This window comes from Corylus avellana, chromosome 3 (genome assembly GCF_965113065.1).
Source record: "Corylus avellana chromosome 3, dhCorAvel1.hap1.2, whole genome shotgun sequence".
Lineage (NCBI taxonomy): Eukaryota > Viridiplantae > Streptophyta > Magnoliopsida > Fagales > Betulaceae > Corylus > Corylus avellana.
Window position 1 is genome coordinate 4,758,325 of NC_142492.1, and position 14,554 is coordinate 4,772,878.

The 14,554-nt window shown below is 35.3% G+C and overlaps 1 protein-coding gene across 1 annotated transcript; it reads left to right on the plus strand.

Moving 5' to 3' along the window:
- On the plus strand, positions 1 to 3,186 carry LOC132176392 (3-hydroxyacyl-CoA dehydrogenase family protein). The gene is made up of 4 exons (XM_059588585.2): positions 1 to 250; positions 1,579 to 1,800; positions 1,961 to 2,073; positions 2,513 to 3,186. The coding sequence occupies exons 1-4, from the start codon at positions 65 to 67 to the stop codon at positions 2,880 to 2,882; spliced, it is 891 nt and encodes a 296-aa protein (XP_059444568.2). The 5' UTR covers positions 1 to 64; the 3' UTR covers positions 2,883 to 3,186.
- Positions 3,187 to 14,554: the final 11,368 nt, after the last annotated feature.

The following is a 14,554-nucleotide window of genomic DNA, read 5'->3' on the forward strand; positions in this document are numbered from 1 at the left end:
TCTTCAGTTCATCAAATGGATATTTAGTTGTGGTTCCTTGTAGGCGACGAAGCCAGAGAAAAAGATGGCGGAGACGAAGAGCATGGGAGTGGTGGGCAGCGGCCAGATGGGCTCGGGAATCGCCCAGCTAGGCGCCGTGCACGGAATCGACGTCTGGCTGATGGACTCCGATCCCGACGCCCTCGCCAGAGCCTCCAAATTCATCTCTTCCTCTATCCAACGCTTGGTCTCCAAAGGCCAACTCTCTCAGGTTCCATCATCTTCACCCATCCCTTTCTCTCTTTTGCTCGAATTAGTACTGTTTCAACAATTGGGTAATCATAATATGCATCTCTGTAAACAAGTCGGTCTGTATTTCCGACATCAAGATCTTGTCTGATTTAGTTGATTGGTTGATACTTTGCATGTAGATATGATGTTTACTTTTTGCAAAAAGAAAAAAAACAAATGAGAAAAGTTATTTATCCATCCACATACTCAACGGTAGATTTTACCAAGATAAGAGATGGCAAGAGGATGGAAACAAAAAACATTTCTAAAAAAACATATATATGATGTTCAGAATTTTGAGTCAGAATATTGTACTTGTTTTTAGTAGTGTATTAAGTGATGTGTAAATGTGCTGCCTCTTTGGGCCTCCGTTTGAAGGTTTAAAAGTTCGTTTAACAATAAAAAAGTTCTAGTTCGTTTAAAGAAAAAAAGTATACGTTTGAAAAAAAAAATTGAAAGCGCTTTTAAAAGTAAAAAAATCTAAAAATACCGATACATACTTTTGAAAAAAGCTTAAAAAATAAGCTTTTACCATAAAAATGTTTTTTTTTTTTTAACTTAAAAACTCTATTTTTTAAACACAATTTCAAACATGTTTAGCGGCTTTATGGAGCTGAGTTCCTTTAGATGTAAAAAAACAGAGCTTACCCAATTCTCTTGCGGGTAACACCTTTACAAGCAATCTGTACACAACAGAAACTAAACTTTCTATAAACCAGAATATGAACTAAGCATGCACCCTATCAGCTAAGAATATTAACTGGTAATCCCCAACACAAACAGAGATTTAAGTTATATTGGGTCTTCTTAAAACGTCCTTTAGCCAAAATTCTTGCTCTCATCTCCCATGTTATATTCTGCTGAATTCTTTCCTCAGTCTTGGGTTGGTTTCCGTATTTCAAGTCATATATTTGCTTCCATGAACTTGAGCCATTTATGAATTGCTTGATTTTATGACATCATTGGTGTAGGACGCAGGAGATGATACATACAAATACAGTTAGTTTTGTGGTATTTTCATTATGTTGGGGGGGTCTAGGTGAGGCTCTAATGTTGTAGGTTAATTAAAGGGGTTATCAAGTGATGAATGATAATGATGATGAAAATAATATCTCGTTTCTTTGTAGGATTATAAAAGTAAAAAAGATCTCCTTCCTAGGCTCAGATGTCTTTTTTCTGATTGCAAAGTTGTGAGAATAGAAATTTCATTTACACAACAAAAAGGATAAATTCAATGGGTCTTGTAGATTCATGTGAGTTTATGCTGTTAAGCTATTACAATGTTAACAAAAATTGGCTACTTAAAAGGCAGCAGGTACTGATGCTTTGGGACGCTTGCGGTTTACACCAAACTTGGAAGAGCTTCATTCAGCTGATGTTATTATTGAAGCTATTGTGGAATCTGAAGATGTGAAAAGAAAGTTATTTTCTGGACTAGATAGAATTGCAAAAAGTTCGGCCATTTTGGCATCTAATACAAGTTCTATATCCATTACTCGTCTAGCATCTGTGACTAGCAGACCCTGCCAGGTTTTAATCATAATATCTTTCCTTGGCCTGAAGTTATGCTTAAATATCTGATGGCAACATCTAATTGTATAGGTGTAGCAGAGTGTTTGCTCTCTTTAAATGTTTATACTGATTTAATACATAAGAAATCTGATTAGTCAAACCAATGCTTCTTCTACAGGTGATTGGCATGCATTTCATGAATCCTCCTCCTATTATGAAACTGGTGGAAATTATACGAGGTGCAGACACATCTGATGAGACATTCAATGCAACTAAAGCCTTGGCCTTGAGGTGGTTGATTGAAACTTTCTGTAATGGAAGAAATAAAATGCTTCTGTTCCACTAATTCCTGTTGGATTGGATTAATACCCCATGTCCTGGTTAGCCAAATAATAGCGAAAATAAACTTCAATCTCTCTCTCTCTCTAGAAAAAATTGTGATATGGTGAGCACGCTGTGCTTGTGTTCATGTGCATGCAATCTGACCGCCTAATTTGCTAAAAACTTCTCTCTCTGGGTTGACATAAAAATTCCTTCTGTTGGTGACGTATGCTTTTTCTTTCCTATGTTTTTAAGTAGCTCTTATCTACTCCCTGTTGTTCTTTCTTTTTTCCTCCTCCTATTGATAGCATTTTTATTTTGGCCCTTAGGGGGAGGGCTGTTTATAAATGGTGATATATTATGTATTCTTGCTCTGTGGTATTTTATCTGGTGACTTGTGAATTTGCAGGCTTGGGAAGACAGTTATATGCTCTCAGGATTATTCTGGATTCATTGTAAACCGGATCCTTATGCCGATGATAAACGAAGCATTTTTCACTCTCTATACCGGTGTAGCAACAAAGGAAGACATTGATACAGGTATGAAGCTGGGAACAAACCATCCAATGGGTCCCCTTGAGCTTGCAGATTTCATTGGATTGGATGTCTGCTTGTCGATAATGAAAGTTCTTCATACTGGCCTTGGAGACAGTAAATATGCTCCCTGCCCTCTTCTTGTGCAATATGTTGATGCCGGTCGACTGGGAAGAAAACGCGGTATCGGGGTGTATGAGTACCGTAAAGTGCCTGAACCAGTGAAGCCATTACCTCGACTTTGAACTAGAGGCATGTCACTAAGAACCTCCCAACAACTCTTATCAAAATTCTCTTTCAAGATGCCATAATATTTTCATTTGGCTTCTTCCACACTGTCATGTTATCTCACATGGTGAGGTTTAAAGTAGGTTCCACCGTGTGACCATGTCTCATATGGTAGGATGGAAGAAACGAAAATAGGTGGGGAAACAGCATCACCCTTTGGATTATGGAATGTATGATGCTTTTGTTGAACTAGTGAGGATCATCAAGTACTGAGAAGTGAGCTTTTACAAAAGTAATAAACAGAAAATGGTTGTTGTGATATTAATGCCTAGCTTTTGGTTTGGGCCTTACTATGCAACTTGAGATTTTTTTTTTAATTAGATTTTGAGGGATGATCTTCAAATATAATTGTTATTTAGTAAATTGTTATTTAATTTAATAATGTGGCAGTAAAAAACAGTTATTCAATTAACTATTATAAAAAAATTTAATAATTAATTTTTACTGTCACATTATTTTAATTATAATATAGTCATGTCATATCGGATCGTAATTCTCCTGAAAAAATAATTGAAAGTGGAGACTGTGGAGTCATGAAAGTCAATCCAGTAGATTGACATCACATGGGGCTCTTTAAAAAAAGGAGGACTAATAGTCCAACCACACCCAAAAAGAAACGACAATGGATAATAAAGTCGCAGACAAAAGAGGCACTTGATTCAATTATTGCACTAATAAAAGAATTTTAAATGATTTTTGTAAATTAAAAAAAAAGTGTCACTCAATTGTGCTATCATTTCCAAAGAATCAGATATAACTAATTTTTTATTGATATAGAGCAATCTTGTAAGCATTGAAGTATTGCGTGGTGTGATCCCTATGAGGATATTAGCACTTTAATCTCACATTGAGATGAGAATAACTTGCATACTTGTGGATATTAAGACAAACACTAGCTTTTTACTAGGTGAAATTGGATTTTATTAATGACTGTATAGTGAAATTTTAAATTGATTAGCCATTTTGACATGATAGTATAAATTTGATTAGCGCTTTCTCCGAGTCGTTACAACCTCACTACTGAATTTTGGCATCCAGATTGAATGGTTAATAATTTTGCCCCTAATGGGAGTATGTTTTACACCCTCATAGACTCAAAGCTAATATGTATTAAACCCATGTGCCATATCCATATACTAGAAACAAAATGTAAATCCTTCACCCCTAGGTAATGAAAGTTCTGCTTTCTTTATTGCTTGCCAGCTTCCCAATCTTTTGAAATGAGGCCAAAGGAATCAAAAGGAGCCCCACTTTTCCTCAAAACATGGCTAAGCATGACCCACATAGAGGCTGAGGAGCCTATTGCAAGCATGAGCTTCATTTGTTCAACTTGGTTAGCCCCACAACTCCTTCCTCCCACCCCACCCTAATTACTGAGGCATCTTCTTTATTTGAAAGAGACTGAAATGGAATCCAAAGGGTTAATACAGAATTACAGATAGATAAAAAAAATAAAAGAATAAAAGAATAAAAAAATGGAACAACATTATATAGAAAAGAAAGGAGATAAAAAGAGAAAGCAAAAGCTGACCTTTCTGTATTCTTAAAGGGCCTTTGGAACAACGTGAGAGATCAAGGGAAGGCGACAGCTAGAGATGAAGTTCTTGTTCCAGTGCCCATGTTGCTCCTGCTTCTGCTTCATGAAGCCCAAGAAGGGCAAGGCAAAGGTGAAAGAAGTTGCCAAGGAAGCGAAGGAAGCTGACAAGGTTGAGAAGAAAGAGTGACAACCTCAACCCCATCAAACAATGTTGAGGAAACCAATTAATCATCTGGTTTCTGCAATAACTCTTGTTTTAGCATGCGCAAGCATCTGTAACTAGCTACTTCTTTCCTGCAAGTTCATATGGGTATATCCATTGGGAAATGTGTAATATCTATGCATTGATAATAAATGTCTCTTGATCTATATTTTGCCTCTGTATCAGGCAATGTATGCCAATTTCTTGCACATATTTCGTTCAATACTAGTAGATCTGTTTAAACATCATAAAAAACCATTAAGTGTGTTGCTGGATCCTGCATTCTTTTGTGCATGTCATTGTCAGGGACAGGAAGAGAGGTCTTGATAATGATAAGGCACTCCCCCCATAGTTCAGTAAAATGCATTTAATAAAAGGAAGCAATTCAATTTCTTTCTGCATATTTCTTGCCATGGCATCATGGGTTTTGGTCCTCACTGGAATCCAGAAATATTGTGAGTATCTGTTTCTAATTGGGATCTTTTTAAATCACAGACTCAAACAGACCATTAAAAAAGAAAAACCCAAACAAAATTCTAAATAAAATTACAATGGAAACCAACTTAATTAATCTAATGTGGCGTTCAAAGTAGTGTTTTAATGGTACTTTGAACAGTGTTCTTTCGAGAGTTTCAAAATGGATTGTGGTAAAAATGTTGGAGGTGGGCATTGGAACGAAGTTGGGTCTCAGTCCATGTTTATTTTAGGCCAAAGTTTTATTAAAAAAATACCCCATCTTCATCAAGACTCCTCGTATTTTATTGGGCGTATGGTCATATCATATATTTTTGGCCTCATGGTCCACAAAGGAATGCAACTCAAAGTCGGGTTTCAACCCATGAATGATTCATTTTCTCCATAGGGGCCAATCCAACGACCTCAAAAGGCCAAAGCATTATTCACTCAACAATCATATAGAGGGTTGACAATTTTGATAAGACCTGCGAACTCGACACGTATACAATACGAAGTTACAGGGTTTGGTTTGATCTAAACGGGATTGGGTCATAATCGGGTTAACCCCTTTTTTTTTTTTTCCTTTTTGGCGGGTCAACCCGTTTCACAAACGGGTGATTCGCCTAACCCGTTAAAAAAAAAAAAAAACCCCCCTAAACTAAAGACTAACGTATTTACCATATAAACTTTATACTTTGAAATTTGCTATTTATTATAATGGAGTTAAAAATTGCTAATATTTGTAAATGTTTTTATTGAATGCCAGTTTGTTAACAGTTAAACCTATTATGTTTTTATCATATTGTAATTTGTGAATTCTACTGAATCCCAATGGTATTATTATTATATTATTTTTCCTTCAAACGTGTCGGGTTGGGTTGTGCCATGTCGGTTAACCTGACACGACCTGTTTTTTGAAACGTGTCAACAGGTCGTGTCGGTTACCCGGTTATTTTTCATGTTGTGTTCGTGTTTTAGAGTTCAACCCGCTTATCTAAACGGGTCGTGCTTAGGTTTAGGCTAATCGGGTGGCAGGACACCCAGGTCGTATTCGGGTGACCCACCAACCCATTTTGCTATCCTCACATACAGTAATAAGCCAACACTTATAATGAACGACCCATTGATGCCCAATTATAATGAAGAGCTTACATAGTCACCACACATAGGCTGGATGTCTAGCGAGTCCACAATAAACCCATTTAAAGGTTTTCTATTTCATTCGGCCCAAGTGAAGCTCTATCCAAAAAAGGCCCAACCAAAGTGCAAGTTCACAGTCCAATCTGAAACCTCATATTATGCACCAATTTATCTCTACATCTCTAGCTATCAAAATTTACATCCATCATTCTCAAAAAAAAAAAAAAAAAAAAAAAAAAATTTACATCTATCAGTACTCATAACAAAGCATTTATTGGTCAAAATACTTTAATCGAATTCAATCATCTTAGTTTTCCTCATCACCCAAACATTTTTGGCTACTAAAACTCAGTATTCTTTCTGTAGATAAAACATATGTTAAAAGTTAATCTCATCATTTTTCTCTTCTTATTTTATTACTCTGGTATATATATATCTGATAACAATAATAATAAAAAAATATATCTGATAATTCTTCGTTTGTTCTTTATACCATTTTTAAGCATTATTTTAGATGGGTTTTCTGTGTTTTTCTTGTTGATTTGAAGGATCAAGAATGCTGCTGCTAAGAAATCTCCAGCTCATTCAGGAGGTTAATTGGTCACTCTCTCTCTCTCTCTCTCTCTCTCTCTCTCTCTCACACGCAAGCACAGACCCATTTGGAGTGCAATGGGAGAAATGGGTTCTCATTTTTCAGAGATTTTCCCAACAGTTTTTAACTTTCAGACCATTTGGTTTGCTTATAAAACTCAGAAAGTAGAAGATTTTAACATTTTAGCACAGCAGTTGTTAAAAACAACCCTTGAGGATCCAAAAACTCAATGAAGAAACCAGAAGTAGTTTTGAGTGGCCACCACAATGAAACCTTGTGTAGAAACAGATTCTTGTCATTGGCCTGTCTATTTTTACCACTACGTACGTACTACCTTGTACAACCATGTCTGAAAGATGCTTACCAGCAAATTGCCGCCTTTTTTTTTTTTTTCTTCTTTTTTCTTCGATAAATGCAAGGGGTCAACACAAGTCAATGGCGGACTTCACAAATCCAATGGTTGATTATAAGGAAATATGGGCCAAATATGAGGAACTTATTGACCTCTAGCATTTCTCTTTTTCTTCTGGGCATCAGATTGCCACGTTAATCAATCAACAGAGAGGTAAAAGACAGATTGGAGAGAGAAAATGGGGATGAACTATGAAGGTTGCTGAACCATGGTTAAATTAGATTGATCAGTAAAAGTTAAAAGTAGGAAAAAATATAATATAGGGAAAAATCCACTTTACCTTCTTGAAGTTTAAGAAGTTTTTCAATTTGAACCCCAAAGTTTAAAAATTGACAATGTACCCCCCTAATGTTTCAAAAATTTTCAATTTAAACCTTCCGTTGCTAATTTCCGTTAAATTGGACAGAAATTAAAAAAAAAAAAAAAAAGCTTGAGAGTAATTACATAATTTCATAGATTTCTGTCCAATTTGACGGAAATTAGTAACGGAAGGTTTAAATTGAAAATTTTTGAAACATTAGGAGGGTACATGGCCAATTTTTAAATTTTGGGGTTCAAATTGAAAAAACTCCTGAAACTTCAGGGGGGTAAAGTGAATTTTTCCCTATAATTTAACCTCTCAAACTATCAGCCATTTTCATTTTAGCCCCATAATATTAAAAAAGTGATAAAGTAGCTCTAAAACTACTAAACAATTACAATTTGGTCACTCCGTTAGTCATTACAGTCAAATAGGATGAAAAATTCAATACTACTTCGTTTTGGCAAGGTTAAGTTATTAAAATGCCATTTTGAAAAAAAAAATCAAATTAAAAAGAAGCCCACAAAACGATGCCATATTGATTGAAATAGAAATTCCTTACACTTACCAAAACGGCGCCGTTTTGGTAAGTGTTAATACCCTAAAGCTAAGGACACGCAACTGACCCACGAAAAAACCTAAGCCATCTTCTTCTTCACTTCACGCAGCAACTTCTTCCCTTCTCCCTCAAGTGAAAAACAACGTAACCTGCAATTTGTTTAGCCAACCCATTAAACTTTGAAAAAAGTATATGTAGGGGAAAAGACGTCTTCCTTTGAAGATTTCGGCCATTGAAGGAAACCCACTAAATTTAATTAAGTTTTTTTCTATTTTTTAGGGTTTGTGGAGAAAGCTCAATCTCGATGGGTTTAGGTTGTTTTGTAGTTCTCTTTATTGATGTTTTGATTTAGTGTGAAGGAAAATTGACTTTATGGTGAAGGAAAATGATATGGGGCCCATTGTTTTGTTTTGTTTTTTGTTTTTTGTTTTTTGTTTTTTTTTTTTTTTTGTATATTTTTTTGCTTGTCTGCTTATTGGGGGTTTTGGTTTCACTGAATAATGTTTGAAGTTTCTGGTTGATGGCTTTATTGTCTACTTGTCTGCTTATTGTCAGATGGGTTTAGTGTCTGCTTGTTTTTTTGCTTGTCTGTTTTTCCTTTTTTCTGTGGTCCTCCTTTTGTCTGTGGTAAACAGTAAAACAAATGGACTTAACTGCTACCAAAACATTGACCAAATGGGAATACCTACTGATGTTATATCCTAGAATTGAGCCATCAAATTTGGTTTTGTGGTCCCTACAAAATAATGTCATATAATAGATCATAGAAAGCTACATGTGCCCATATAATATTGTGTACATAATTAATGACCATATATTGTCTACATGTGGTGACCATATATTGTCTACATGTGGTCCTAGGATGTGCCCCTACTTTAGATTGCATGCCTTGTACAATTTAACTTTAATTAATTAATTAAAGTTAAATTGTACTTAATATTTACTTAAGCTTGATTTGTTTAATATTTGATTGAGTTGTTAATTTTCTTTAATTCTTTTATTGTTTAGGATAACTATACCAGAGTTTGTCTTTGAGGTGCATTACAATGGTAAGATTAATAGGGGGTTTACGTGCACATATGTGGGGGTGAGGTATATGTGTATGATGAGACGTATGACGAGGACAAGTTGTCATTTTTTGAGATTGAAGGTATAGTAAAAAAATATGTATACAAGTAAGGGGATCTGGTGTATTACTTATACCTAGGTTGTAGTATCCAAAGTGTTTGAAATTAATTTTATCAGATTATAATGTGTTGGAAATGGTTGCTGCACATAAGGGGGTACTAGTTATTGAATTGTACCTTGTTTTATTTGATGAGCCTATTGTTAAAGATGATGAATATGAAGACGATAATGATGATAATGATGGTGAATATGGTGAAAACAGTAGAATTGATCGTGATGATCCTTATTGGGAAGAGGTTTTAGAACCAGACTTGTTTGATGAAGATAACAACCTGGCTGAGCCATCCATGGCAGGGAAAATGTTGAGGAGGGTGGTGTTGAGGGTGATGGGGAGGGTGATAAAGGTGAGGATGGGATGAGGGGGAGAGTGATGAGAAGGCGGAGGATGATAATCAAAATGCAAATGCAGAGGGAGCTGAAAAAGATAGTGGAAGGGGTAAATGCTATGGTGATGAGGTTGATGATGATGATGCAAACTCTGACATGGCACGAAGTGACATTCTTGTATCCCCTCTCATAAGTAATGAGGAGAATGAGATTTCATCTCTTGCCACATGTGTAACTAGGCGAACAGATTTTTAACAAACTGACATGTCGAACCCACAGTTGAGTAATGGACAGACATTTACCTCGATCAATGTCTTTAGAGAAGCTATTAGCGAAAACACTTTAAAAAATGGGAAGGATATATGGTTTAAAAAGCATTACATAGCCACATGTATTGTGGTATGCAGGAATCCAGATTGTAGGTATCGGGTTTTCGATCGTAAATGTAAGAGTGAAGAGTCATTTGAAATTAGATCAATACAGGACAAACACACTTGTACAAGAAAGCATAGGAATTCGACTGTGAAATCTGCATGGGTTGCTGATAAACTGATTGACAAGTTTAGAACACAACCTAACATGTCTTTAAAGGCAATTCTTAGGGAAGTGAAAGATAAGTGGGGTGTTGATGTTAATAATTGGCAATTGTATAGGGCTAGAAGAATTGCAAAGGAAATGATTCAGGGCAAAGTAGAGCTTCAATACAATAGGCTTTAGGATTATTACGAAACAATTAGACAAACGAACCGGGGTAGTTGAGTGATGATGAAGGTTGATATACCTTTACCTGACCATCTAGCATGTTTCCATATGTTGTATTTTTCTTTGGTTGCCATGAAAAAATGTTTTCGAGCTGGTTGTAAGCCTATCATTGGGTTAAATGAATGTTTTTTGAAGGGGACTTATAAGGGACAGCTTTTGTCTGCCATTTCGAGATATGACAATAATAACATGTACCCAGTGGTACTTACAGTCGTTGAGGCAGAAACCAAAGACAGTTGGATATGGTTTCTTGAGACTTTGCTATCAGATCTTGGCACCCCCTACACAATGATGGACATTTATTTCTGATTGTCAAAAGGTAACTATATTTTAAGTTTATTATTTTATTTTTTGTTTTTGTTTTTCATTGTTTTCATCAAAAGGTAACCAATTTTTGTTTATTATTGTGACCGATTGTAGGGGCTGCAACCAGCTTTTGATGTGGTGCTTCCCGGGGGTGACCACCGGTTTTATGTGAGACATTTGTATCCGAACTACAGAGACATAGGTCATCGTAGTCTTGCATTGAAGGACAAGTTATGGGTTGTTGCTGCATCATACACTGAAGCTGAATTCCATAATAAAATGGATGAATTGAAGCATATAAGCCAGGATGCATTCGACTATTTGTCAAAGATTGACCCAAGCTCATGGTGTAGGGCTTGGTTCAATACATTTCCCAAGTGTGATCTACTTGTGAACAACCTGTGTGAGTGCTTCAATGCATACATTCTAAAGGTGTGTGACCTGGCGATCATATTCATGCTGAAAATGATAAGGAAGAAGTTGATGAAGAGATATCAAATAAAGAAGGATGGCATCTGCACCATGACTGGTAGGCTTTGTCCAAGGGTTGTTGCCAAATTGGATGAAATTTGATAGGTTGTTGGGCATTGCTACAGCACATATGCTGGAGCTAGGTTATATGAAGTGACATACAATAACAAGTAGTATGTTATAAATTTGTTGAGGAGAACTTGTGGCTGTAGACAGTGAGACTTGACAGGAATCTCATGTGCACATGTAATATCTGCAATTTGTTTTTTTAATGCAAACCCTGAAGATTATGTAGATGATTGGTATACTGTTGAGATATATAAAAAAACCTATGATGAAATTGTTTATCCAATGCCTGGAGAGGACATCATCTTTGCAGATTTCGCAATGCCTGGAGAGGACATTATCCAATGCCTGGATAAGACCAATTGTTTATTTGATTTACCAAGTTTACATCATCTTTGTAGATTTCGCAAGCTACTGATGCATCTTCTAGAGGTAGAGAGAGTAATAGGGGTAGGGGTCGACCTACTCTAGAAAAGTCTACTGGACTGCAAAGAGGTGGACCAAGGACTAAGGGAGAGCCAACTGGAATGCATAGAGGTGGACCACGAATTAGGGGTGGAGGTAGAGGTCAATTTCAAGGTACAGTCCACACAGTCAGATTGTATGGGCCTTCTCAATATCAAACATCACAGTCTTAGAGCAATGCTAGTGTGAGCAAGCTATTTATAATATTATTTCATTGTGGTCCATTTAATTTAATGTGCATTTTACTTTTGAATGAAAGTTAATATTTTAATGTTACATAGTTTCAAGGTACTGTCAACACAGTACGGTTGTATAGACCTCCTCAAACACAGTCCACACAGCCTCCGAGCAATGCTAGTGTGAGGAAGCTATTTATACTATTATTTCATTGTGGTCCATTTAATTTAATGTGCATTTTACTTTTGAATGAAAGTTAATATTTTAATGTTACATAGTTTTAAGGTACTGTCAACACAGTACGGTTATATGGACCTCCTCAAACACAGTCCATACAGTTTCAGAGCAATGCTAATGTGAGCAATGCTAGTGCTACTGTGAGTACTTCATACACTAAGCGTTTCTTTTATTTTCTTTTCATTTGAATTTAATGGTTGATTAATGTGAGCACACACTTGTCGACACAGGAACATGGGACATCGCAACCAGAAGGGTCTACTCAACCAATTGGATCTTCTCAGCCTCCTCAACCACAACTGGAAATTACTATTGCATGATCAACACCTGTTAGAAGAGGTAAAACTATTGTACCAACCGTGGAGAAGACAATTGCAGTAATGGAGGCTAACAAGAAAAAAAAAGGAAGAAGACGGATTGGCAAAAATATTAGATCCAAAGAAAGGGGTTGTGAAAGCAATAATTGGTCATGTTCGATATGTAATATATACGTCTAATGGTAGACATCTTTACCTTGTGAAAGCAACAATTGGTTATTTTGGATGTGTTTTTGTTAACTTGTGCTATTGAGAGATTATGAACCAATTTTTAGTTTTAGGAAAGTGGACTATTCTAGGATAATATAGAAGCAAGCTATTTATGATATGTGAGATTACACACATTTGAAATTTTAGTAGTTTTAATGATAGTTTGGATTAGTTACTTTTTGCAATTTAACTCTTCACTATCTGATGTTTTTTCTTTCTCTTGATCTTATCCGGTTGCTAGTTGAATAATAAGCTCAAGAATGGAGGATATATATAGATGCATTTTATCATAGCCATATCATGTACAAATCATATCATCATTGCACCAACACCATCAACAAGAAATAACTTTGCAAATTAATAGTAAGGTGAGTAAAAGTCCATACATTAATAACTTGTTGAACAAAAGAAGTTCAACAAAAATTAATAGGCAACATTGTTTTCTCACTTTAAGACAAGCCACTAAATAAAAGCTCTTAAACTATATAGGTTTCTTCCTCACATGGCAACATTGTCCTACTAACAGTGCAATGATGTTTCTCCCTATTACTAACCAAACAAGACAACAACAAAAATGCTAAAATCAAACAAGTGGCCAATGACATCCTTAAGTATTTTTCTATGCTATTGTTTTTACACTTTTTAGCATCAATCTGCAACGTTAATTTCGCCAGTTCAGTTTCAAAACCTTTCTTCTGATCAGCAATTTGGGCATTGAACTGTGACACTGGGAGCTAGCTTCTTCGTCAGCCCAGATAAAATAATCACAACCACTATCACTTTCGTTTTGCATATTTCATAAATGAGAATTAGTCATCAATTGTTCATTCTATAGATTTAAAGAACCTGAATAAAAAAATTGAATCCTAAGCCCTTAAAAGAGAGAGCAAAATTTAATCCTAAGCTCTTAAAAGAGAGAGAGCAAAATTTAATCCTAGCCCTTAAAAGAACAACATAGGTTCTATAAAAAAAACTAAGCCAAATCCCTCAAACAAATGTCCTCACAACTATGCATGCAAATTATGTACTTCTTTAATCCAAAAAAGTAATAGCAAATCAAAAACTTCATGAAAGTCCATCATACATAATGCTTAACATTCGCCCTGTAGAACCATCAGGAGAGATTTATGCTTTGAGTGATAACTCAAAACATAAAACATACAAAACTAAATTTTTGTTTTCACATCAAAAATTTTTTGGAACAAAAAACATTGACAAACGGAGCATAATATAATTTAGTCTCCCTAAAAGAACTCCAAGAAGTAAATCTCCTCAACACATAATCTTAAAACTGAATCAAAAGAAACCATAACTAACTTATTGTCCTAAATAACAAAAATAATGCAAATTAAAATCCAATTAGCAGTTCTCCCAAGTTGCTTGAGACAAGGAAGCTCAAATAAAGACAAAAAATGTAGCATTCAGCATAGAAACATAATGAACTTCCACATAACCATATAAAAGATACCAATTTTCCAAAATTTGATGTATATCTATGAACCTCTAAAATTAAACAAGTGCTACAATGCTAATAAGTTAAAACAGAAACAGAAAAGGCTTCCATTGGAATGAAAAAGAAGGTTGGAAATGGCTATCAGAAACTTGGAATTTAGGAAGAGCACCTTAACAATGAATTAATTCAACTCTGTTTACTAATGAAGGTATCCAAGAACCAAGCTAAATATATGACTATAAGTGTTTTTTTTTTTTTTCTAGAACTTTCAGCTATCTAAAAGGAAACAACATAGACATAATAATAGTGTTAAAAAAAAAGAAAAAAAAAAAGAAAAGAAAAAAAGAAGCTCAACATGCATATACACATATACTTGATCTATTGACAAGGATTATCCCTAAATTTTTTTGTTCCAATTTAATTTATGGGGATTCTGATTACTAGCCTATGA